This window comes from Jaculus jaculus, chromosome 6 (genome assembly GCF_020740685.1).
Source record: "Jaculus jaculus isolate mJacJac1 chromosome 6, mJacJac1.mat.Y.cur, whole genome shotgun sequence".
Taxonomy (NCBI): Eukaryota; Metazoa; Chordata; class Mammalia; order Rodentia; family Dipodidae; genus Jaculus; species Jaculus jaculus.
This window is the reverse complement of record NC_059107.1, coordinates 1,669,349-1,695,411: the sequence shown is the minus strand read 5'-3', so window position 1 is coordinate 1,695,411 and position 26,063 is coordinate 1,669,349. Positions and strand designations below refer to the sequence as shown.

General features: G+C 52.3%; 1 protein-coding gene across 2 annotated transcripts; it reads right to left on the bottom strand.

Moving 5' to 3' along the window:
* Positions 1-2,395: 2,395 nt before the first annotated feature.
* Sparc (secreted protein acidic and cysteine rich) lies at positions 2,396-25,861 on the bottom strand. 2 transcript variants are annotated; one of them, XM_004666598.2, is made up of 10 exons: positions 25,724-25,861; positions 12,719-12,786; positions 11,450-11,512; positions 10,780-10,867; positions 9,305-9,426; positions 8,251-8,371; positions 7,459-7,592; positions 6,789-6,937; positions 4,626-4,774; positions 2,396-3,575 (listed from the first exon to the last, which is right to left on the bottom strand). In XM_004666598.2, exons 2-10 carry the CDS (start codon positions 12,773-12,775, stop codon positions 3,547-3,549), a joined length of 912 nt encoding a protein of 303 aa, XP_004666655.1. In that variant the 5' UTR covers positions 12,776-12,786; positions 25,724-25,861; the 3' UTR covers positions 2,396-3,546. The 2 variants fall into 2 exon arrangements, with proteins under 2 accessions (XP_004666655.1, XP_004666656.1); XM_004666599.2 differs by having other exon boundaries at positions 11,450-11,509.
* Between the last annotated feature and the right edge of the window lie 202 nt (positions 25,862-26,063).

Below are 26,063 nucleotides of genomic sequence, written 5' to 3'. Positions count from 1 at the left end.
ACCCACCCGGAACCTCAGTAAGTTGGGCAGAGCTGTGGTGGTGAGCGCTGGGAATTCCATGATGAGCTTTCCGAACTGACCAAGGCACAAAGCTACGTCCTTCACCCACAAGGCCAAGGTCTTGTCCTCCACCGTGCCCGAGGGAGCACCCGTGCTCACTGTCCACATCAGCTCCCCGCAGTTTCTCTGGTGTTCTTGCTGTCCATATCCAGAGGGATTCTAACTGGAGCGCTGGGCTTACACGCCTCACAGGGCCAGGACCAGACTGGCCAAGTTCTTCCCTCTTCTCTCCTTCCCATGACACAGAAAACCAAAATCCAGTTGTGTTTGTTTGGAGGGTTTTTGTTTTGCATGCGTGTGTGTGGTGTGCGTTCAAGTGTGCACATGTGTGTGGGTAAACATGCATGTGTGTGTTGCATGTGGAGACCACATGTTGATATCAGCTGTCATCCTCAATAGCTCCCCACCTTATTTTTTGAAGATAGGGTCTTTTGCTGGCCCTGGAACTCATTGATTCAGCTAGACAAGTTAGGCAGTGAGCCCCAGGGAGTCCTGTCTCTGTCCTCCCAGCACTGGGATTATAGGCACCAGCCACCATATGCAGTGTTTTATGTGGGCATTGAGGATTGAACTCAGGCCCTCCTACTTGCAAAGCAAACCCTTTACTCACTGAGCCTTCTTCCAGGTTTCCGTTTTCTTTTTTAAAAGGCTTATATCGTTTTAGTTATCTTAAACTCATTTAAAACAAGATGGGGGGGGGCTAGAGATGGCTCAACAATTAAGGTGCTTGCCTGCAAAGCCTAATGACCCAAGTTCGATTCCTCAGTACCTACATAAGACCAGATGTGCAAAGTGCTGCATGCATCTGGACTTCATTTACAACAGCTGGAGGCCCTGGTTTGCCCACTCTCTCTCTTCCTTGCAAATAAGCAAATAAATAGGAAAAAAAAAAAGAGATGGGAAGGGGACCAATTTCTAGGCTTGACGTTTGAAGGCCCAGTGGTGTGGTGCGTGGCTACTGGACCCCCTCCCTTCTCGGGCCTTCTCCTCCACCTCAGTGGGGAGTCTTAGAAATCAGCCATAAATCGCACACTAGCCTGGCTGTCATGCATGCACTTTACAAAGCACTGCGTGGGCTTCTGGTGATCTAGAACTCCTGTGAGGATGATCTCTCCCATGGGGGCAACCATGTCCACGAGTGGCTCTCAAGCCCTTGAAACGTGGACAGTGGGATCAAGGAACACAAATTTGAGACTCAGGTGTATCACGCTGGCCTCAAACTTACTATGTAGCTGAGAATAACCTTGAACTCCTGATTCTCCTGCCTCCACCTCCCAAGGCATGCACCACCATCCCTCGTTTATACCGTGCTGGGGATAGAACCCAGGGCTTTGGGCTTGCTAGGTAAGCACTCTTGCTAAGTGAGCCACCACATTCTTGGCCCAGGAACTGAATTTTGAATTATCAAAATAGTCGCATATGGACAGGGGCTGCCATATGGGTTCACATTATGCTGGGATAATGCTAGGATGAAAATATTGGACGTGCCATATCTAGAGTAACTAATAAAAAATCTCATGCCAAGGAATCACTCCTATGGTGACCGTAGACTGATACACTAGAATACCGTGTGTCTCTGTTAAGCGCACACAGTCTCTCATACTCGCTGCTCTTGTGACATTGTGCAGGTTATATTTGGTTGTGTGATCATTTCATGCATCTGTTCCTGTTCTCTGGGCTCCAAAAACAACAAAGGCTTTGGGCTGGAGAGATGTAGTTAAGGCATTTGCCTGCAAAGCCAAAGGACCCAGGTTTGATTCCCCAGGACCCACGTTAGCCAAATGCACAAGGGAACACACACATCTAGAGTTCGTTTGCAATCCTGGAGACCCTGGCATGCCCATTCTCTCCCTCTCTCTCCCTCTTTCTCTGTCAAATAAATAAATAAAAATAAAGGCGTGCCCATTCTCTCACTCTCTCTCCCTCTTTCTCGGTCAAATAAATAAATAAAAATAAAATATTTTTTTAAAAAAACACAACAAAGGCTTTATTTGCTTTGCCACTATGGTGTCCCCTGGGCCTGGCAAGTAACCATAAGTATTTGTTGAATGAATGAATGAATGTTGTGTAACTGATCAATGGATAATGCCTTAGCCTAATTCTGGTAATAAAACACATTAATGAAACAGGTTAGATGAGACCCCATGACATTGAGCTTAAGTTGGTTGCATCTGCGCTCACAAGAAACACAGCTTTCCTGTGTGTGTATGTGAATGTATGAGCACATATGAGCACACATACATCATGGTATTTGCATCTGTGCAGATGGTGACCCGTCTGTGGGTCAGAGAAATAAAAGGCCCAAGACGAAGACACAGGTGACATCACTCCGGGAGGCAGTTTCTAAGTCGTTACTTTTTATTTTGAAGGATTTGGCAAACTCCTCATGCCACTGTGAGGGTCTGTACGCTCGGTAAGAAGCAGCCTTCTCATGAAATGCTTGGAGGTGAGTGAGCTCTCCACCTGTGAGGTCCGACCTTCCCATCTACTTAGACATTTCTCTCGATTAGAGGAAGATGGAAAAAGAGAAAAGAAAGGGGGGAACATGCTAGAAACCTTAAGGCAGCCATCTAAATGTGAAGCACAGAAGTAAACACTTCACCAGTTCCACTTTTTCTACCTTACAACTCTCATCTTTCTCTAGACCCCGGCTTTCCTTTATGAAGCAGCCACCCAGTCCCTGGAGCAGCTAAGAAATCTGAAACACCCCAAGAAGTTGGTGGGGGTATTCTGTTCCATGCCACAGCCTACAGCTCCCCAAAATTGGAACCAGCAGCCAAATGTGAAAAGAAACAGGCTGAAGAGTAAAGGGAGAAATGGGGAGGAACTGGGGCTGATGAAAAAGCTGCAGTTTCTTAACAGTTCCAGAATCTTCTCTTGGTCACAGCTCCAGGCATTCAAGACTTGCCATGTGGTTCTGGCTGCTGGGTCTTCCCATCCCAGAACACCCTCGCGTCTGTTATATACCCATTTCTCTTACTTCCCTTTGCCTACCTCCAGACCACCCCCAGAAACCCAGTAGCAACCCAGGAACTGACATGAAATGAACCATGAACTGACATGAAATGAAATGAACAAAAGTCTGACTGTAAGTATTAAATGAGCAGAAAAAAATGAAGAGGAAAGCTGAAGGGTGTGTGTGTGTGTGTGTGTGTGTGTGTGTGTAAGTGTGTGTAAGGCAACCTTAGGCAACTTTCCACCACAGCCAGCGAGACGCTGAGGCGCAGAAGAGGAGGTGCTGGGACTGGGTGGGCAAGCAAAAGCCCGAGTCGAGTTACATGGAAGAATGTTGTGACTTGGGTTACAGTTTTCATTGTTAGCACCGCGAATGTATTCAATTGAGTCTATGTTAGCACCTTATCCCCAGGCAGAACAACCGACCATCCAAACATTTTAAACATTGGGGGAACAGGAAGTGTGTCGGGGGAAGGGGTGGGGGGGATGTTCAGAGAGAGAGAATCTGGGACTGCGGAAGGAGCCACGGACTTAGACCACGAGATCCTTGTCGATGTCCTCTGCAAAGCAAGAAGAGGAGGAGCTAAAATGAGCGGTGGCACACGCTTTTAATCCCAACACTGGGGAGGTAGAGGTAGGAGGATCACTGTGAGTTTGAGGCCACCCTGAGAGGACAGAGTGAATTCTTGTCAGCCTGGGCTAGAGTGAGGCCCTACCTTGAAAATAAAAAATGAGGTTGGTCAGGGCCAGGTAGACAGCCAACAAGTAAAGTGCTTGCCTTGCAAGCATAAGGACCTGAGTTCAATGCCCAGAACCCACACAAAATGCTGAGTATGGCAATGTATGGCAGGAATCCCAGCACTAGGCACGCAGAGACAGGGGAATCCCATGAGCTCAATGGCCAGCCAGTCTATCCTAATTAGTGAGCTCCGGACCAGTTAGGGATCCTGTCTCAAAAAGAGGTTGATGGGAGCTGGAGAGATGGCTTAGCAGTTAAGGCGCATGCCTGCGAAGCCTAAGGACCCAGGTTTGATTCTCCAGGTCCCACGTAAACCAGATGCACAGGGTGGCGCATGTGTCTGGAGTTCATTTGCAGTGCCTAGAGGCCCTGGCGCGCCCATTCTCTCTGTCTCACTCTAGTAAATAGATAAAATAAATCTTTAAAAAAAATCTTTAAAAAGAAAGGCGGATGGTGCTCCTGAGAAAACAATATCCATGCTCCTCCTCTGCCCTCACATACGTGTGTACATGTGTGTACACGTGTGCGCACCAAGGAAGCTGTGCATCCTTCTCGGGGAACCACTGGATTCCCCACCATCCACCCCAGGGGCCGGAGCCCATGACTAGCCCAGCGCCGCCAGGAACTACGTGATGGGACCTCATCTCCCTTTCTCTGGCCCATTCGGGTCTCTCATACTTGCTGCTGCCAAGTTACATTTCCTGTGTCCTCTCTCCAGGCCTGCCAGTTCCCAAGACAGAGCTTTGTCAGAGTGAGAACTAATGCTTTCAGGCTGGGAAAGGGACAGAGAAAGAGAACTTGGGGGGAGCACAGCAGACAACAGCCCCGCCCTCCAGGAGCAGCCCCTGGGTCCCTGCGCACGGATACTCACGCTCCTTGATGCCAAAGCAGCTGGCCCACTCGTCCAGGGCGACGTACTTGTCATTGTCCAGGTCACAGGTCTCGAAGAAGCGGGTGGTGCAGTGCTCCATGGGAATGAGGGGAGCACGCAGCGGGGCCAGCTCAGTGTGGGACAGGTACCTGGCAGGGGGAGGCAGGCAGGACCTGAGCACAGGGCAGCCTGGAGCCTGGCATGAGCTGGCGACCACAGCCAGTCTGCCCTACCACACGGGGCCAGAAACCCAGCCCCTCCATTCTGAGCCTGTTTTCCCCCTCCATCGGACTGGGGGATAGAGTTGGCCACCCGGCCTCAGGGCCCTTTCAGTGCTGAGGCGCACAGGCTCTATAGCAAGGGTCTCTTGGAGCATTTAACGGTTCCCTATTGGCTGAGCAGTGGGGACATAGACACCCCAGTTACGGTAGGTCAAAGTCTGGTATGAAACAACACTGGAGACTCGATGCACACACACTGATACAGTTACAGAAGCTAGAGAAAGGCCTAAAAAGAGACCCAGAGACTGGTAACGGCTGGGGGGTGCAGCTCACTGGAACACATGCTGGGCATCCTTGAGGCTGGCTTCCATCCCCAGCGCCAAAAAAAAAAAAAAAAAAGCAAGCAACAAGCCAGGCGTGGTGGCGCACGCCTTGAATCCCAGCACTCGAGGCAAAGGTAAGAGGATCACTGTGAAGTTCGAGGCCACCCTAAGACTCCATAGTGAATTCCAGATCAGCCTGGCTTAGAGTGAAACCCAACCTTTGACACCCCCAAAAAGCAAGCAAAAACAACTGGTGCCATACTGCCGCGAGGGGCTGGGACAGAGCTGAAGGGAAGTGAGGAGTAACAGGTACTTGGGCCTCCTTTGTGGACCCTTTGCATACCGTGTAATGACCTTAAGGAAGCCCTTTCCTTCCTCTCCCACTGACGGCCATCTCTGTCCTCTGTGCTGACCTTGGCTTCCAGAGCATAGGGATGACTTATTAAAAAAAAAATTCCGCCCAGAATCCACAATTAGTTATTCCCAAGACACCCTTCCCTGCGAAGGGACTCCAAGGAACACTGTCTGCAATTTTCTTCTCAGCCTCCCACTCCTAACAGGCCTCACGCTGCGTCTGAACTGGCAGGGACCCTCTCCCCTGTGTTGCTGGTGAGAAAGCAAGCCCACTCACGTGAGGACAGGACGCAGGCAAGGAGGCTAGAGCACTTTCCCAGCTACACACCCCCTACAGTCCACCTGGAACCTTCCCTCCAGGCCCTGTGGCTTGTGGGATTCAGATGTCCCCCAGGACTGTCCCCTCCAGGACTTTCCACACCCCAGTGTCACTCAGTTGGATCCCAGCCAGAGCAACAGCTTGGGAGAGAAGCAGCTGAGAGCTTCCCAGAGCCCGAGAGAACCAGGCGCCTAGGACGGCCTCCAGCGTGGGCGATGTCCCCGTATGCAGCTGCACATAGTCACGAGCCTCACCCGGAGCCTCCCTGACCCAGGGTCGCTCCTCCAGGCTCGTGAGGACGGGTCTGCCCAGGCCCCTGACATAAGACGCGTCTCACCATCAAAGGAGAGAGTGGAAGGAGCTCAGGAAGGAGTAGGTGGGGTGTTTTATTTGGGGCTGTGTAAGAGCAAGGACTCTTGCTCCCAGGGTGGGTACAGAGGGGGCTGCCTGCTTAACTTCCTGCAGTGTGGCGTGTCATGCTCCATCACACCCAGACCAAGGACTATGCTTTGCAGTGAGGGTACAAGTGACTGGATTTGGGGGTGACTTCTAGGGCCTCCATTGGAGCCTCAGAGGGGTTGCCCTCCTTCCTGTGCTCTGTGGAAGGACTGGGCGTTTGGGTCTGTTCTCTCTCTCTCTCTCTCTCTCTCTGTCTTTCTCTCCATGGATGGGTCCCCAGTAGCAGCCTTCGCACACCTGAGAAGGTGTTCTCCACACACACACACCCACCTTTTTGGGCTTTCTTCTTCCCAAGTCAGCCCCCTTTCTTGGGTTGCTTGTCTATTCTGCTCCAAGTCCAGGCAGACCGTGGGCTCCAGGGACACAGCAAAGGCTACCTGGGGACCTGCTGGCCTCACCTCGACGCCCCCCCCCCACCCGCCTCCGCCAGCCAGCTTTGGCCAGGGGCCAGATCAGAGCCCGCATTCCCGGGGCACCAGGCTCTTACCCGTCAATGGGGTGCTGGTCCAGCTGGCCGAACTGCCAGTGGACAGGGAAGATGTACATGTGGTAGTTCTTCTCAAAGTCGCGGGCCAGCAGCTCCACGGGGTGGTCTCCGGCCTCCAGGCGCTTCTCATTCTCATGGATCTTCTTCACCTATGGGGGAAGGGGTGCAGTAACCAAGCTGAGATCCCCCCACCACCACCTGTGACTGCAGCCCAGCCAAGACCAAAGCCCAGGGTGAAGGGAAGGGAGAAGCAGGAGCCAGCAGCTCATTCTCAGATGAGGAGGCCCGCCATGCTCTCGAAGATTCCTTCATAGAGCTACCCACGAGGGGAACATTAAGTGCAGTTTCTGGAGCCTTGCCTCATGGGGACACTGATTCAGTAGGCCTCAGGAGGGGCCAAGGAATCAGCATTTGATCCACACCCTGGGATGCTTGATATGCCCAGCCAAGGTGAAGAGGCTTGTGGGGGAGAAATGGGCAGGGATGCTGCTTGGGTCTCCGCTGTCCTCAGAGCCCTTGAGGTGGGCTGGGAGCCTCCAAAGGCGGCAGGAAGCATGCGCCCCGGTGTTCAGGATGAAGGTACCCCGTAATATGGGGCCAAGGCCACCATGATCACAGCCAGCCAGAGACAGAAGGGCGCCCAGGAGCAGGCTGGGAAAAGACCACTTACACGCAGTTTCTGCTTCTCGGTCAGGAGGTTGTGGCCCTCGTCCCTCTCATACAAGGTGACCAGGACGTTCTTGAGCCAGTCCCGCATGCGCAGGGGGAATTCTGTCAGCTCGGAGTCCAGGCAGGGGGGGATGTCTAGGGTCCAGAGGACAAGAGTGATCAGTGTGAACTCCAGGCAGGGTTGACACGCTGCCCAGATGCCCTCCACCTTCCCTGTGCCACTCCTGCAGTCACTCCAGTAGGCCACCTTGGCCATCACAGCTCAGCCTCTCTGGATTGGTCCCCTTGCAGGCTGATGTGTGGGTAGACATGAAGGCACGCCTGCTCCTTGCCCAGCCTCCATCTGACTTTCTGAGGGTCACCCCAGAGGATGACCGTCCTGGGTGATGGGCAGGGTGAGATCTTAGAAGAAGGGGGACCCACTCTGGAGACACCAAAAGCTGGGAGGTGTTTGAAATGTCCATCCTCGCATATAGCTTGATGGGAGCAAGGAGCAGAAGGCTCAGGCATGTTAAACCCTCAGAACCTTCTAGAGATAATGACCCAGTGGTTGTCTTTGTGCTGGTGGAAGGTTCCAGCAACCCTCCTCCCAGTCTGTGCTTCCGCAGTGACTCAGGCCCCTCCCAGCGTACGTCATGACTTCGTTTGCTAAGTGGGAAGCCCAAGGCTCAGCGAGAGGAGGACACTTCCCAAGATCACACAGCATGGCGTTGGCCAGGAGAGCGCCCGCGCCGGGGACGGCCTCTTTCCTGGGGACGGACGGGAGGCTTGGCCAGGTCTGGGGCAGACTCACATTTGCACGGCCCAATGTAGTCCAGGTGGAGCTTGTGGCCCTTCTTGGTGCCCTCCAGGGTGCACTTCGTGGCAAAGAAGTGGCAGGAGGAGTCGAAGGTCTTGTTGTCATTGCTGCATACCTGTTGACGAAGCACATGGTACCTGTCTGTCATCCTGAAGCTGGTCCTTTTTCCATGGCCCTCCTCCACCCTGACGGTGCCCTGCTGCCCTCGTTCTGGGTAAGCATGATGGGCTGTGTGCTCAAACCGAGAGCCAACAGGAGACCGTCCTCCCTGGAGGTCCTTCTGGTCAGGCATTTTGTCACAGCGACACAGCACCCAAGCTCCAGCAGAAGTCGGCACCTCGGGCCATGCCTGCAGACTAGTGTTTTCTTTTTGCAATACCAGGGTTAAGCCTAGGGTTTTGGAATGCCTTCATTTTTTTAAATTTTTATTTCATTTATTTATTTATTTTTTTGAGACAGTCTTGCTGAGTTGCTCAGTCTGGTCCTGGAGCATACTCTAGAGACAAAGCAGGTCTTGAACTTGCAGTCCTCTTGCCTCAGGCTTCCTAGTGATGGGGGTGACAGGCCAGTGTTGCCAGGCGTGGCCAAAGTAAAATTGATTCTTTTCCTTCTTGGTTTATCAAGGTAGGGTTTTGCTCTAGCCCAGGCTGACTTGGAATTCACTATGCCCATCTTCTGACATAGGAAGCCTTAGGAAGTCTTGGCACCTTGGCTGAGATGACCGCCCACAAGTAGTGGAGATGAGTATTGGAGACAGCCTTCATGCTGACCCCAGACCCATGTTTGTGGGCAGGACGCTCTCTGCTAAGATACAGAGAGGACATTCTTCTGAGATTATGTAGACACCCCTAGAGCTTGGGGATCCTGTGGTGCTGGCTAAATTCTTGCCAGTGGCCAAAGGGATTCAGGCCAGGTAGGCCCCTCACCTCCAACTCGGCGCCACTTCCTTGCTGGGATGGGCCCTAGCGAGGACACTTCTGAGACTGGAACTGCCCCCAGGGAACCCCCACACCCACAAACTTCTGGGGCCAGACCCCCCCACACTTACCTTCTCGAACTCGCCGATGGGGGCAGGGCAGCTGGTGGGGTCCTGGCACACGCACATGGGGGTGTTGTTCTCGTCCACTTCGCACACCTTGCCATGTTTGCAGTGGTGGTTCTGGCAGGGGTCTGAAAGGCCCAGGGCACAGAGTGAGCACACCAGGCTGGCACGCCCACCCCAAGATATGCAGATGGAGTTTTGAAAAAACAGCCGTTCATAATCCCATGACACCCCCACCTCCACACTGGGCGCGGGTCATCCCTGAGTCCTCAACACTCATCCACAGAGCTTAGAACCCACAAGTATGGGAATCTGGGAATCTGAGGCTCAATTTGAAGCCGGGACCAGTCCCTTAGTAGGGGCCTGAAGGCTTAGAGGCGGAATTGGGAACATCGTATGCATATGGCTCCCCCAAGGCCTGGGGCAACTGCTGGGATTTTCAGCTGCTCACTGAAGGAATGCAGTGAGGCATTTTGCATTGAAAGCACTTTCTAAAATGGTTTGGAACTTGAACTGTTGTTATGGAGCCCAAGAAGCTGTGAGGCCCAAACACAGACTGAAATGCCCGTAAAGGAACAGGAAGAGGAATCTAGGGGCCGTGCTGAACAATAGGGCCTAGCTGTGTTGTGCAAACAGCAGATAAGGTGGGCATAGAGGAGGAAAGGGATGTGACTCAGAAGAGAGACCCCACCGCCACCACACCTGCTCGGCTCCCGCAGACAGCGCTCAGCTTGCTCCAAACACCTTGAGTTGTCCCTTAAGCAACACTCAGTCTAGCCAGGTCTTCCCCAGGCATGCGCTAGGGTATTTTCATCATTCTCTGTGGATGGTCTCCTACTTTGTCTACAACCCTCGCTGTGCCCTGATGTCACTTCATCACAGCCTGGTATGAAGGCTCAGAGGATTCACACCTTCCTTGAATCTCTTTGCTACTACACCCCCACACACACACTGATGCTTCAACCCGCAGGCTGGAGTTTCCCCACCTCCCCAGGTCCTCAGGGCCTACATCTCTCCCTTTGGCACGATCTCCACAGGCGGCAGGAAAGGTGATGTCAGGCTCTAGCCCATTTCCTGGAGCTACTAAGTGTCAGCCAGAAGCTGCCTGGCATCCCTTGTCAGAGTGGCTCCTGAGTGGAGCTCGAGCTGAGACAGAGGCCCCAGGAAGACCTCGGTGACAAAATGGGACCATGACCTCGGTGGCAAGGTGAAGGCCAACTATGGAGTCTTGGGGAGCTGTAGGAGAAAAGGCCTCATCCTGATGGGGAGCCTCCCTTCCTGCCCGGCGCCTCACAATCTGGGCGACCCAATCATGAACAGATCTTTTCCAGCCTCCCCAAGCCTGAGCATCGTCAGCTCTCTCTCCATGGCCCAGAGGGCCACGGCCAGCATTTCGTTGAGCAGAAACCTGGGTGGCCCTTGGGCGCTGCAGCCGTCGGGCTGGGTGTGCCCGGCTACGAGGGAGCGGGGCAGGGACCTACTCTCGGCTCCCACATCCTCCACAGCTTCCTCAGCACCGTCCTCGAACTCCCCCACTTCCACTTGCACAGGGTTGGTGCCCACAGGTACCTAGGATGGGAAGGGAAGAATGAATGCACACCCCAGACCTGGGAGAACGGGGCAAGACTACGGGGCTTCCTGGAGGCCTTAGGAACTCAGGGGGACAGTGAGAGGCCAGCCAGGAAGGTGGAGGGGGCCCCTGTTAGAGCACGAATGCCGGGGTGAAGAATTTCAGTGGGATCTTGTATTGATCATTATTTTATTAAATGTGTTCATAATCTTATGTCAAATCTGTCCAGAACTTGGTTGAGGTGACTTGGAGTCCACCCAAGGATACTACCCCTGCCAGGCTTAGCTCAGCAGGTCCCCCTTCAACTGTTTCATGCCCCAGGGGACTATGGGCGACAATGGAATAAATGTAAAAACTAGGGAAGTTCAAAATGGTGGCTCCCAACAGCAGAGTTCTATTGAAGGCGTGGGACGCACACAGGGGCCTTTGGGGGGCACTCAGGATGGACATGGGTACTGTGTGCTCACAGGACCCATATCTCATTCTAGCGAGGAGCCCACTGTGCCTGTCTGCACTGCCCAGGGGAGGGACTGCACGGAGCAGGACCGGCCTGCAGTCACCACCACCACCACCCCGCATACCTCGGCCTCCTCAGCCACCGTCTCCTCCACTGCTGTTCCCTCAGACAGGGCTTCGGCCTGCTGCTGGAAAAGAAGGAAGGGTTCAGAGGAAGTCCAAGGCCAGCTTCCATCTGGAGGTCTGGAGCATAACGCTAGGGAGCGGGGCTCAATGCCCCTGGCTGGGTCTCAGGAACCCCAAGGTGGGGTATGTAAAGGAGAGGCTTCTGAAAATAGAAGAACTCCTTTTTATTTGATATGTAATTTCCTATCATTTAGGCAGGGATCCCTGTGTAGTCCACATAGCTCTCCAATAGTGTGAGCCACCATGCACAATTTACTACAGAGCAGACATCCACAGTGCCTAGACCACCCACGATGTAGCTTCCAAGAACATTTCTTTCCTTTCTTCCTTCCTTTTCTTTTCTTTTTCTTTTTAAATGTAATTTGTTTATTTGCAAGCAGAAAGAAATAAAAGAGAGACAGACAGAGAATGGGCACATCAGAACTTGAAATTATAGAAAACTCTTTTCTCTGGAACCTCCAGCCAGTGGTTCTAAACTTATTGGCTTAAGAGAAAGGTTGGGGGTTGTATTGTGTGTGGCATGTGTTTGTGTGTGGACCCACATGTGCACACAGAGGACAACCTCAGGTGTTGTTCCTCATGTTCACCATCCACCCATTTTTGCAGGGGTTCTGAGGTAGGGTCTCACTCTAACCCAGGCTGACCTGGAATTCTCTATGTAGTCTCAGGGTGGCCTCAAACTCACGGCGATCCTCCTACCTCTGCTTCCCAAGTGCTGGGATTAAAGGCGTGTGCCACCACGCCCGGCTCATCCACCCCTTTTTGAGAATGAGGCTATCATTAGTTGGAAGCTCAGCTATTAGGCTGGAATAGCCGGTGAGCTTCAGGGATTCTCTTGTCTCCACCCCCCATTCTACCCCCCAACACTGCAGTTACAGGCATGCATCACCATGCCTGGTTCAAAAAAAAAAAAAAAAATGAACTTGTTGTGTTACTGAAAATGACCTTGAATTTCCAATCCTTTTCCTCCACCCCCTGAGTCCTGGGATTACAGGAATGTGCCACCGTGTCTGCTTTACACGGTGCTGGGGGTGAAACCAGGCTTCAGGCATGCTAGGCAATCACTCTGCCAACTGAGCCACATCCCTAAACCCAAGAAAGTCTTGGATAGATAACAGATAACTTGAGATGAGGAAGTTCCTCCTCCTCTGAGTGTCCAGAGAGAAGGGAATGAGGTCGAGACACAGATGGCATCTTGGGGTACTTACAGGGGCGGCCAAGGCCCTTCCGGCCAGGCAAAGGAGAAAGAAAATCCAGGCCCTCATGGTGCTGGACCCTGTGGGGGAGAAGAGAAGAAAGGTCAGCAAGAGGGGGCTTCCTTCCAAGTGCCTGAGTTGTGCAAAATGATTTTAGGCAAAATGTGTTCACCCATGGTGAAAGGTGGGGCGGGAAGGTGGTTCCTTCCACGCTTTCAGTTTTGGCTCTGTGAAAGCCTCCATCTGGGCTAAGACGCCTTCGGCACCTCCGATAGCCATCCAGCCACTTTTTCTTTTTCTTTTTTTTAATGAGCGACAGACAGAGAGAGAAAGAGACAGAGAGAAAGAGAGAGAGAGCACCAGGGCCTCCAGCCACTGCAAATGAACTCCAGATGCATGTGCCACCTTGAACATCTGGCTTACATGGGTCCTGGGGAATTGAGCCTCGAACCAGGGTCCTTAGGCTTCATAGGCAAGCACTTAACCACTAAGCCATCTCTCCAGCTCCTATCCATCCACCTTTTTAGCAGGGAGAGCAGTCCTGGCTCAGAGCCCCCAGGGACCCACACGCAGCTGCAAGGACAAGGAGTTGGCTTGGTGCTCTGTGTTCACTTTACAATTTCCTCCCATTGACAGCAAAGGGCCACAGAGCTCTCCACCCACAGTGTGATAAGAAGCCTCCATTCTAAGCACACCCATTATATATTTAAGTGGAAAAGTGATCCACAATGCTGGCGGGCTAATTTTTGGACAGTGCCAGGTCTAGAGCCCTCCCACCATTCCTTCTGTAAGATTTTCCTCTGCTCCCCAAAGTCTCCTCCTCTCATCTTCACCCCTTTCCTCCCCCAACATTCTTCCTCCCCCTTCTTGTAGTCCTCCAACCCCCTCCCCACTCAGTTTCCTCTCTCCCCCTCATCTTCCTCCTCACCCGCCTCTCTCTCCTCCTTGGCAATGGGAGAAGTTAGTGGGCAGCCATCCCTTGCAAAATTTCAGACAATGAGCTCCACATTTTAAACAAAGAACAACAGTCTGGAATGTGACCCATGGAAATGACTGCAACACATTTTTTCCCCCATTCTACCCATAAGGAAAGCGCTCCTTGGGATCCTGCAGGAGGAAACCTTCCAGATGCTTCCATGTATTGCAGAGGGGGATGTTAGCTAAGATCTAGAAAGTTCCCCTGGTCTCTGCTCAGACCCCACTTCTGACTTGTGACTTTAAGGGATCTTGGAGCAGAATCTCCTCTGCTGACTTAACACCAAAATGTCACCCATGACAAAGATCTGTGGTGGGGACAAGTGACTTCTTGTGCTAACTAATTAAATGGGTTACCATTTCCAGATGACTTGAGAAAATTCTTCTTTGTCATGATCTAATTGTCTCCTTGACATTTCTGGTCTATCCTGTAGCCCCACACAGCAAGTCTGTTCCCTCTGTCCTCAAAACAACTTTTCAGTCAAAGCCACTAATTCTTCCCTCTTTGGTTGCTCAACACCTCCACACTTATATACATGGGAATGGAGCTCAACTGGTAGATTGTTTGCCTATCATGCACAAAGCCCTGAGTTCTATCCCATCACAGCATCAACTGGGTACGCTGACCTGGAATTCACTGTGTAATCCAGGTTGACTTCGAACTCACAGCAGTCCTCCTACCTCTGCCTCTCAAATACTGGGATTAAAGGCATGCACCACACCAGCTAAGGTCAAGTTTTTTAAAAATATTTTATTTTTATTTTTTTATTTGAGAGAGAGATTGAGAGAATGGGTATGCCAGGACCTCTAGCAATTGCAAACAAACTCCAAACACATGTGCCACCTTGTGTATCGGGTTTACATGGGTCCTGGGGAATCAAACCTGGATCCTTTAGCTTTGCAGGCAAGTGCCTTAACCACTAAGCCATCTCTCCAGCCCCCAAGGTCAAGTTTTAAAAAGACAACTTCCCTACCTAACTCATCATCTGTAGCCTTCTCCTAGACTTCTCAAGGGGTCATGCATGGCTCTGGGAGGCGCCCTGGCATCGTGAACAAATCCGCTGAGCCTGGGGCCGAATGCCGTGGCTCTTGCTCCCTCAGTACCGCCTCAGTGTGCTGGTTAAACCCTCCGTCCTCTCCAGACCTTGGCTCCCCAGCCTCGCTGGAGAGGGTCAGGCAGCCAGCGTTGAGGTGGTGGGAGGAGTCTTGAGAAAGCTCTCACAGCGATCTAACCAGTGAGGGGAGGCTGGAGTCTGTGGCAGCGCTCAGCATGCCCTAGGCCCTGGGTTCAGTCCCCACACCAGAACAAACACACGCAGGTGTACGTGAGTCTTGTCACATCCTTCCAAGGTAGCATGGCTCTTCTTCCCTTAGATGCTAATATTTGTGATTTTTTTTAAGTCCAGAACTTGAGCTGAAGAGATGGCTCAGCAGCTAAGGCGCCTGCCTGTGAAGCCTGAAGATCAAGGTTCAATTTCCCGGTACCCACATAAGCCAGATACACAGAAACAGCACGTGTGTCTGGAGCTCATTCATGGTGGCTGGAGGCCCTGGTGTGTCTATTCTCTTCCTCTCTCTTTCTCTCTCTCTCTCTCTCAAATATATATATATATATATGTATTTTTTTTTAACTGTCCAGAAATTTAAGCTGAGGATTTTATCACAGTGGCAGAGCACATGCCTGCCACGTGCAGAAAACTGAGTTCACTCCCCAGCACCACCAAATTATGCAGATCGTATCTGGGTGGCAGGAGCAAGCCGAGGAAGACGGGCTTCCCAAGAGTCCTGTGCTGAGCTCACGGAGCTCAGAACCTTGCCGCCTGCTCCTGGAGTGGGTGCGAAAGAAGACCAACCAGCAAATTAAAGCAACGGGGAACTTGGCGTTGCTTCATGAGGGCCCCACGTCCCTTATGAGGGAGGAGGCCAGTCTTCCCTGTCCAGGCAGATTCTGGAATGTTCCTCTCCCTCACACAGTTGTTCACTTGTTTCCTCGAGCTTCACTGGGGAAGCTCCTATTTGCCCATTTGGAAGACACAAGGTCAACATGCCGTGCATGTGGCTTTGGACCCATGGAACAGGAAGAAAGCATCAATGGCAGGCTTGTCTGAGATCACTTGAAATGGAAAGGTCAAAGTCAGACTGACAGGTAGAGCTCAAAAGTCACTTTGTCCAGACTTCATTGATGGTGAGGTCATGTCATTGGAGAAGCCAGGCCAGGACGAGGCATGTCCTAAGCTCTGGGTTAGAGAGCCAAAGAGACCAACACCCATGCCTGGACATCTCTTCCTGATGAAGGGGAGAGAAGGGTTGGGGGTTTTTTGGCTCCTCTGGGACTGTCCTGTCCCCCCATCCAGCACCTTTCCCACCCACCATGCTGTCTCTGGGTCTCCATCCTGGAGGGCTTGAAGTGCTTTTGCTTGTATATGAGTGTGTTGTGCACGCACGTGTCTGTATGAGTTCTGTGTGTGCACTCGTGTGCGTGGAGGCCAGTGGTAGACACTGGGTGTTGTCCTCAGTCCCTCTGTACCTGACTCTTTGACACAGGGTCTCTAAGCCCAAAGCTCACTGATTCAGTTAGACTAAGTAGCCATCAGGCCCCAGGGCTTCCTTTCTCTGCCTTCCCAGCATGGGGATTTCGAGTGGGTACCACAGTGCTGGGTATTGAACTTGGGTCCTTGTGCTTGTGTGGCAGGCACTCTACCCACTGAGCCATCCTCCCAGCCCTCCCGAGTGCTTTACAGCATGTCCAGAGGCTGGAGGGTGGGCGGAGGCAAAGGCAGATGGAGTGTTGAGCAGAGAACGTGAACTCCTGGGAGGAGTTCCTTTCCACCTTTTAGTTCAGCCAGGTGCCCCATTGCCAGTTCCAGAGTTCCTTTCCTCCAGAGGAGGGGTGAGCAGGCAGGGGAGCCCTCGACTGCACAGCCACCCCCACCCCGCATGCTTGGGAGACACTTCTCTAACACACCACTGGCCAAAGAAGCTGGGGTCCACCCACCCTTCAAGGCTAGTTGGGATACAACTGTCACTCCAGCTGAGTATGATTGATCGACTGTGACCCTCTCCCATTAAATCCAGGCCCCAGCATGCCCCAGGTGCCTTCCAAACACCTCCCATCCAAACCAGAGCGGGAATGGAACCCCCTCTGGGCGTGTCTCTAGTGTACCATGGTGCACGAGTGTCTCCATTCTCTGCGGGGTTTTCACAAGTCAGCATTCAGCGTGGGCTCCAGGCAGGTCTTTCTGCCCCACCGTACAGATGACTAGACTAAGGCCTGCACAGGAAGATGTCTGCCCACAGTCAACATCCCAGGACATGAAATCCAGTCACTGGCATGTTTCCTGCCTCTGCTGTTCCCCCTTGGCAGCCACTCGCTCCCAGGTAGTCACTAAAATGAGACCCACTTGGTCCAAACTGGCCCTGGGTGCAGGTAGGAAATTGCACTGGGCAGGGAAGGAAGGGCAACAGTATTGCCTTTGGCTCTGTAGACGCCAACTGCGGGCACCAGGAGCCCTCGTCCCACCGCCACCTCCCCTTGTCCTGCACATCCAGTCCCTTCCTTCTGCCTCTATTTGCTCTGGAGATGACTGAAAACCCAGCCTCGGCTGCCAGCAAGGGCCCCGAAGACAAGGTTACTTGTCTCCCTCTGGAAGGACTCAGGGATGGAAAAGTACAGCCAGCTTTTCCCGTCCCGTCCCCGACCCCATCCCACCCTAAGGCTCGCCTCCCTCCAAAACTACAGAGGGTCCTCGGAGCACCCCGGGACACTGACTACCACAGCGGTACCACTCGGCACCGCAGACTTACAAAGGACACACACTCTGAGCGCCACCAGTGCCCGGCTGAGTGCCCGGCTGGTGGGACACCGAGGCCCGTCTAGAGGGTCAAACAGCTCTCTGTACTTGGCTGCGGCAGCTATTGGTCCGTGTGGGCTTGCAGTTAGCAGGCTCTTTTCCTTTCTTTTCCTGTTTTTGGTTTTTCGAGGTAGGGTCTCGCTGAAGCCCAGGCTGACCTGGAATTCACTATGTAGTCTCGAACTCACTGCGATTCTCCTACCTCCACCTCCCGAGTGCTGGGGTTAAAGGTTTGCACCACCACGCCTGCTTCTTTTTTTGGGGGCGGGGGTGACAAACTCTCATGTAGCTCTGGCTGGCCTCAAACTTGCTAAGTAGCCCAGACTAACTGTGAAGTCCTCATCCTTCCTCCTACATCTCCCAAATGTGGGGATGACAGGTGTGAGCCATCATCCCCGGCTCTATTTTTCTTTGCTTGCTTGTTTCTGCTGTGGGTGTGGATATGGGTGCGTGCACATGAACCTGCATGTGCGCGTGTGTGTAGCTCACATGCGTGCAACTGTGGAGGCCACGGTCAGGGTCCCTCGCTGAACCCAGAGCTCACCCATGCAGCTGAAGTAGCTGGACAGTGCGCTCGGCGGGGACCCTCTCCTTGCCAGCTCCTCGTTTCTGAGGCACAGGGAAGACGACGCCCTCCTGCTGCCTGTGGCTACTGAGCCTTTGACACGCCGCCCGTGGGAATGAACAACGGGCTTCTTACTGTGTAACATTTGGATGGATGTACGTCTAGATGGCCACATGTAGGAAGCGTCCACCGTAGTGGACAGAGTGGGTCCATGGGCAGTGTGGCATGAAGAGGAGCTCCCAGCTCTGGAACCGGGACACACTGGCTCAAAGCCTGGCTCTCAGCAATTATGTGTCCTCATTCAGAGTCTCTGAACCTCAACCAATCCCTGCCCATCTGTGAAATGGGAATAGCATGCCTACTGTGAAAGGCCCAGAACACGAGGTAGAATAAAGCGATTGATTCAGAGTCTCCAAGCCCTCTAGAATCCTGTGCTACTGAGCGTGGTCACACACACCTGAAATCCCAGCACCCAGGAGGCTGAGGCAGGGGTCGTGAGTTTGAGGACAGTCTTGACTATATAAGGAGTTCAAGGCCAGTCTGGATTACATAGGGAGAGTTTGTCTCCAAAACAAAACAGAACAAGATCAGTGCAGTAATCACGGCCCTTTACCTGCAAACCAGGAGGAGAGGTGAGAGGCAAGAGCCGGGCCTGCGGAGGACGCAGGGCTGCAGGCTGGGCCCCAGGCTGCGCCACACGAGTCAAGCAGCTCACCCCATGTCTGACTGGTAAACAAGCCCAAAGAAGTTCCACAGAGGGAGCTGCGGGCCAGGCTGCCAGAAGCCAGAGCCCAGAAACAAGGAGGGCTCCAACCCCCCCTCCCCCGCCACCTCCCGTACACACTGCCTGATCAGGGCAGAGAGGTGGCCATGGCACTGTGTCCACATGTCTATGCTGGCATTCCTGCTTGATCAACCACAGCTGCTTGGAGGTGGCCTCCCCACGGGGGTAGGAGGCCAAGTACCAGGGAAGGTCAACCCTGCTCCCAGCTCTCCCAAAAATGTCAGGAAATTTTCTCCACTTCCTGGACCTAAACTTCCCTCACCCCTCTGTACAGGAAGAACCCTACTTAAGGTCACAGACGTGTAATGACATAAGGCATGAAATCCTGCCACTAAAGCTTGCTGCACTGGGACAGAAGGGCTATTATCTCAAGCAGCCTGTGTGTGTTGAGACATGTGAATGTATGCATTCAATGCATGAGCTGGAGAGATGGCTTAGCCGTTAAGGCGCTTGCCTGCAAAGCCAGAGGACTCAGGTTCAATTCCCCAGGACCCACGTAAGCCAGATAGATGCACAGGGGCACACACATCTGGAGTTTGTTTGCAGTGGCTGGAGGCCCTGGCAGGCTTGCTCTCTCTCTCTCTCTCTCTCTCTCTGTCTGTCTTTCTGCCTATTTCTGTATCTCTCTCTCAAATAAATAAATACAAATATTAAAAAAAAAATCTTGATCCAGGCGTGGTGGCGCAAGCCTTTAATCCCAGTGCTCAGGAGGCAGAGGTAGGAGGATCGAGACCACCCTGAGGCTACATAGTGAATTCCAGGTCAGCCTGGGCTAGAGTGAAACCCTACCTCAAAAAAACGAAAAAAAAAAAAAAATGCATGAGCTTAAAACATAAAAAAAGAAAATGTCAAGGACTGGAAAGATGGCTCAATGGTTAAAGGCGCTTGCCTACAAAGCCTGCCAGCCCTGGGTTTAACTCCTGGCACCCATGTAAGCCAGATGCAACAAATGGCACAAGCATCTGGAGTTCCTTTGCAACAGGAAGAGGCCCTGGCATACCCATGCCCATGCAAATAAGTAAACAGAGAGCTGAGAAAACTGGAGTGGAGGTGAGGGTGACAGTCTGCCCACTTGGACATTCATGAGCCATCTTGAACTATCTCTAAGTTCCCTGAGAGACCCTTGGGCAAGGAAGCCCCTCAGGCCCTTTCAGCTGTGACCTCCTGAGCGAAGGTTCTGGGATGCCACCCCTCTGTACCACCTCCTAGACTCCCAGTTTCCATTTCTTTTGTTGTTAAAATTATTTATTTACTTATTTATTTATTTAAGATAGAGAAAGAGCGAAATAGAGGAAAAGGCAGGTAGAGAGAATGGGCATGCCAGGGCCTCTAGCCACCACAAACTCTAGACGCAAGTGCCACCCTGTGCATCTGGCTTATGTGGGTACTGGGAAATCGAACCTGGGTCCTTGGGCTTCACAGGCGAGCACCTTAGCTGCTAAGCCATCTCTCCAGCATCTCTGTTTCCATTTCTAATATCTGTTGCTGGAAGAGAATATTATGGAAAACTTTGAGGGTGCCACAGATGCTAAAAGCTAGGGTCAGTGAGATTCTGGAGCAAACTCAGAGGCAGCTCCAGTCCTAGAGGCTGGATGCCACCCAACTGAAATTCCACAGTGTCTTAAAGTGCCACGTTCCACTGTGGCTTGCCTAGGCTCAGGGTGGAGCCCCAGCATCCTCCTCAGTGCCCTCTGGGAAGCCACAGCTGCAATAAGGGTGACCACAAAATGGAGGGGATGAGAAACAACATGGAAGTGTCCAGGACGATACGTCTGGAAAAGGCCGAAGACAGCAGACGTGCAGCATATATGCCTTTTCACACCCATCCTGTGCCCGTGGCAGACATCATTAATCAATCATGCAACATTTTGCACCCCCCCACCCCAGTCTGGCACAGCATCAGAATTCCAGTGACTACTAGTTCTCTGCCCTGCCTCTTGCTTTAGAGAGGAACAACGGTTCACTCAGGGTCATCTGGAAGCTTGTAGGTGAGCCAAACTTCAAGATGTTCAGATAGATGCAGATGTTCACTCTGTTCTCTGCTAAATCTGATGTCCATGGGATGACCCAAGGCATCTGCCCCTCATGCAAAGTTTCTGGAAGGACCCGGCTCTGGATAGAACGGTCACTTCTTTTTTCTTGTCCTTTTCTTTCCTAACTGTCTGCTTTTTTGGGCACAGGTGTGCACATGTGTATGTGTGTCCATATGTGGCACATACATGGAGGGGTGTGCGTGGACATATGGACAGGTACGTCAACTTCGGGCTCTTCCTCAACTGCTTGCCACCTTTATTTATTTATTTTTTTTTTTTTTTTTTTTTTTTTGGTTTTTCAAGGTAGAGTCTTGTTCTAGCCTAGGCTAGAACATGGAATTCTCAGATTGGCCTCGATCTCACAGCAATCCTCCTACCTCTGCCTCTGTGCCTGTCTCCTCCTCCCCAGTGCTGGGATTACAGGCATATGCCACCAGCATTTACAAGGGCTCTGGGGACTTGAACTCAGGTCTTCATGCTTGCCCAGCAAGCATGTAGCCCATTGAAACATCTCCCTAGTCCGGCGAGTTAACTATTTCTGTTTCCCTGTGGGCAGCCCTGGCTGGGAGGATGACGGCAGAGCGGATGCACCGTGCAAGACGGCCTCTGGCTAAGGAGGAGGCTTTCTTTCTAAGCGTTTCTGTCAAGTCATTACTTGCTGGCCCCGGGTCTGCACAGCCCAGCTGTCCCTGGGATCACACTCTCCATTGTGGAGGAGAGGCCGCCTCACTAATCCCTAGGGCTGGCTGCTAGCCTCCCCCTCTCTCCTGCTGGGAGGGAGCCAGCAGGAGAGCCAGCCACCGCTGTAAACCGCTTACCAGCCATATTAGTTGGGCTTGGGCCTAATGACAAAGCCATGTGGGTTAGGGTAAGCCAATGTGGGCCAGCAAAGGAAGGGAGGAAGGGTTACTAACCACCTATTATGCATAGGATTTAAGCCCAACAGAGGAAGGGTGTGAGCCCAACTCTAAATTGGAAAGGGGACAGGGAGAGGACACAGTTTCAAAGACCTGGCAGCTGGGCTCAGACACCAACCTACTGTGTGACTTCAAGTAAGTTCCTTCCCCTTCCTGAGGTTCAAGTTCTTGATCTTAAAAATAAAGAGACAGGGCTGGAGAGATGGCTTCATGGCTAAGGCGGCGAAGCCTAAGGACCCAGGTTCAACTCTCCAGGTCCCACGTAGGCCAGATGCAGAAGGGGGCGCACACATCTGGAGTTCGTTTGCAATGACTGGAGGCCCTGGAGCACCCATTCTCACTCTCTCTTCCCCCTCTCTCTGTTTCAAATAAATAAATTAAATAAATTAAATGTTTCTTTTTAAAAGAAAATAAAGGGATCAACCAAGTGTGGTAGTTCATACTTTTAATCCCAGCTCTCAGAGGCAGAGGCAGGAGGATTGCTGTGAGTTCGAGGCCCCCCTGAGGCTAGAGCAAGACCCTACCTCGAAAAGAAAAGAAAATATAGGGATAGTTGGGTTGTGCGCCTGTTATGTAACTGTCTCCTTGTCATGATTAGTGTTCTGTTTGTGGGTGTTTGCACACCTCATGGTGTGTCTGCACAGGTGACTTATGGCCTTAGTGTCTGTTTTGTCCTGATGAGGACTAGGGTTGTCAAATCCACCAAGTACATGTACCTGGGGAGCGTGCGTGTGCATGTGCGTGTCGCTCAGAGAGATACAAGAGGTCACGAATATGTCATTTACTTATTTTGGCTGCCCCACGGGTTTGTGTTAACTCTGTGTCTCTCCATCCGTCTCCATCAGCACAAAAGGCCTCAACAGACAAATACTCAACGCTTTACCTCACATCCCCCAGGTCCTTCCTTTGCCACTTGAAGCTCATTTTCAGCCAGGAAATAGCAAGCCCCTCTGTGTGACTGGATGAGGGGTCTTCACAGACAGAGAAGGGTCTACCCAGAACCCTGGGCACCCCAGTCCTGCTCTCTAGTTCCTTTCCAAAGAGAGGAGGGGTGGCCATTAAGACTGCAAGCCAAGGAATTCAGTGTCTGGGATTTGGGTTCATAGGACTTCAGAGCTAGAAGTATACCAGGAGCCCATTGAGCTCAGATTCACCATCCAATAGAAAGGGAAACTGGGAGAGCTGGGTGTGGTGGTGCACATCTTTAATCCCAGCACTTGAGAGGCAGAGGTAGGAGGATTGACGTGAGTTCAAAGTCACCCTGAGACTGCATAGTGAATTCCAGGTCAGCCTGGCTAGAGCAAGATCCTACCTCGAAAATCTATTAAAAAAAAAAAAAGAAAGAAAGAAAGAAAGAAAGAAAGAAAGAAAGAAAGAAAGAAAGTAAAAAGAAAGTAAAAGGGCTGGAGGGATGGCTTAGCAGTTAAGGCATTTGCTTGCAAAGCCAAAGGACCCAGGTTCGATTCCCCAGGACCCACATTAGCCAGATGCACAAGGGGGTACACAAATCTGGAGTTTGTTTGCAGTGGCTAGAGGCCTTGGCACACCCATTCTCTCTCTCTCTCTCTCTCTCTCTCTCTCTCTGTCTCCCTCCCTCTTTCTCCATCAAATAAATAAATAAAGATAAAATATTAAAAAGATAGAAAGACAGAGAAAGTGAGAGAGAGAAACTGGAGACAAGTCAGGTAGCGTCTTTGCCAACATCACACACTGAGTTACAACCCATGTCTGTTTGTGGCCTTGGCCAATGCTCTTCCCACAGTAAAGGGCACAGGTCTCTTGGGAAATATGCAAGAAGGTCCCCAAAATAAGACGAATTTAAACAATATGGTTTTTGTTTTGTTTTGTTGAAGCAGGCTATCATTCTAGTCCAGACTGGCTTTGAACTCATGGAAACCTTCTACCACAGCCACCACACACATCCAGTTGATTTTTTAAAAGCCTGGCAGTACTTTTGTTAAAGAGAGGGTCTCTACAGACTTCCAGTGATGGAGCTGCCAGAAGAAAAAGAGACGGGAGTGATTTCACCTGCTCTTTAGACAAACCCATCAGTGTTGAAAACCCATCCATCCACTTAGGAGGGCAGTGTATAAAGTACTTCCTGGCACATTACACCATTTCATTCACAACATGCTCTGAAGGGAGCCACTGTGACTGTTCTTAATGAGGAGGAATGGGGCGTAAGGAAGGAGGCAAATTAGTTCAAGGCCCCGCAATCCCTTCTGGGCATAGATCAAAAATCCAGGTTTTCCTACACTCAGTTCTAGTCACTGAACACGCCCCAGGCTGCCTTGGGATACTGGGTGATGGGGCTGGGACCTGGAGTTTGCTGTCATCCTTGTATTTTGGGGGCAGGGTGGAATGAGGGAGCAATCAGATCAAGCCAGGCGCCTGACCATTCTCTCTCAATGTTCCCAGGAGCCCCTCCAAGCTAGCAGGCAGAGACCCTGGAAAAAAAAAGGTTACCGTGGCAACTCACATTCCTCGGAGAGTGAGTCACTGCGGAGAAGCGCCTCTTGGTGGGTGGGGCTTGGGGAAAGTTTCAAAAGTTGATTCCTTCCCCAGCCCACCCCTCCTCCTCCCGCCCCCTGGGCTCCAGGCTCTGTCGATGTGGCAGCTGAAGGCTGGGTTAACTCTTCCCCCAGCCCTACCCACCCTTTCACCCTCTGGCTATGCATTTGTTTTCTTTCTCCGCATCATTCCCTAGGGCCCTTTCAGGACTTTGGTACCCATTCTGGAGGTTTCTATGTCTAAAAGCTGTAAATACTCATCCTCTCTTTTACACACACACACACACACACACACACACACACACACACCACTTCACTAGGCACACAATTTTAAGAGGCTTGCAAATACCTTGAAGACCACTCAAAGACCACTTTATAGACTCAGGTACAAGACTTTCTTTGAATGCTTCAGGGCACAGCAGGCAGGGGAGGGAAGGACAGGACGGGGAAGACCCTGGCAAGCTCTCCCACAAGCCCTGCCTGAGATCCGCCATCCCACTGGCTTTGTGTCTCTCCATACCATGGCCACTTGGGAGGGGACCAGAAAGAAATACTTTCTCCCCAGCGAGCAGGCAGGCCTCCCCTGAGGAAGACACACGTCTCCTGTTCCCTTTGGGGAGAGCCATCCCAATGTCGCCCTCCCGGGGCGGTGTGTGTGTTGGGGGGGTTACAAACACAGAAGTTCACAGAACAACTCAGCTAGGCTGGACCGGACCTGGGTACAGTGCAGCGGCGAGGAGGGAAGGTGCCCAAGAGATGCCATCCCACCCTGCTGTGCACTGTCACACCCTAAGGCACCCGGATAGGAACAACGGCAACCCAGGGCCGGTGCCATTTCAGGCTCAGTGGCGCCACGATTGTGTGTCCTGTGCGTGGCGGGGGTGGGGGACTTCTCCCGAGGGGCTGACTAAAGCGGCTGCTCCATCTTTCTGGTTCACAGGTCGTCCCAAGCTTCCTGTATGCTCTCCTTTGGAAAACAGTGCCTCAAGCCAGAACCAAACCTAGGGAGAGGCTCTTCTTAAACAGGGAGCTAGACTAGCCAGATCCCTGGGGCAGCTGCGGTGGGCAGGCACCGACCAGAGTCCCAGGAAAGGAGACAGCCACCGCCAGATGGGGGGAAAAAGGACAGACATCTGCACCAGAGAGAAAACACCCCCCCAACATACACACACACACACACACACACACACACACACACACACACAAACAGATTATTTTCTGCAGACCTAGTGACACTTTTGAAAAGCAACAGGCGGCCAGTTGGGGACAGTGGCCTTCAGTGTAGCCATATGGGGAGCCCGTGGGGATGCACCGCAGCCAGGCTCCTCTCTCAGGCTGGTGATGTGGTTGCAGGAGGGAAGGGTGGGCAGGGGTGACGGTACCTCGGCACAGGCGGGCAGACAGCAGCGGTAGGCAGAGCAGCTCCGGCAGTCTGAAGGGCTCGCAGGAATGTGGAGGGGTTTAGAGACGGGCCACAGGAAGCCACTCAGAGCTCTGGGCTGGTCTATCCCCCCCCACCTCCACCCGAGGGCCCTCCTCCTCTGTCTCCTCCTTCCTCTGGCCTTCCTCCCCCTTCTCCCCAGAGCCAAAGCTAACTCTAGCCTCTTCTTTTTTTCTCCCTACCCTTGTGGTGGGCTGTGTTGCCCAGACACCCTGACCCCACCTGCCTTTCCTCTGGGGCTGGTGACTAAACAGATTCAGGAGGGCCAGGGCTGGAAGGAC

What these genes read in the sequence shown, in the direction of transcription:
- Sparc (XM_004666598.2), bottom strand. Translation starts at nt 12,775, where the DNA reads ATGAGGGCCTGGATTTTCTTTCTCCTTTGCCTGGCCGGAAGGGCCTTG. An exon ending in CGGTGGCTGAGGAGGCCGAG is followed by an intron (nt 10,868 to 11,449) that starts GTATGCGGGGTG and finishes TTCCCATCCTAG; the next exon opens with GTACCTGTGGGCACCAACCC. An exon ending in CCGAGAAGCAGAAACTGCGT is followed by an intron (nt 6,938 to 7,458) that starts GTAAGTGGTCTT and finishes CTTCCCCCATAG; the next exon opens with GTGAAGAAGATCCATGAGAA.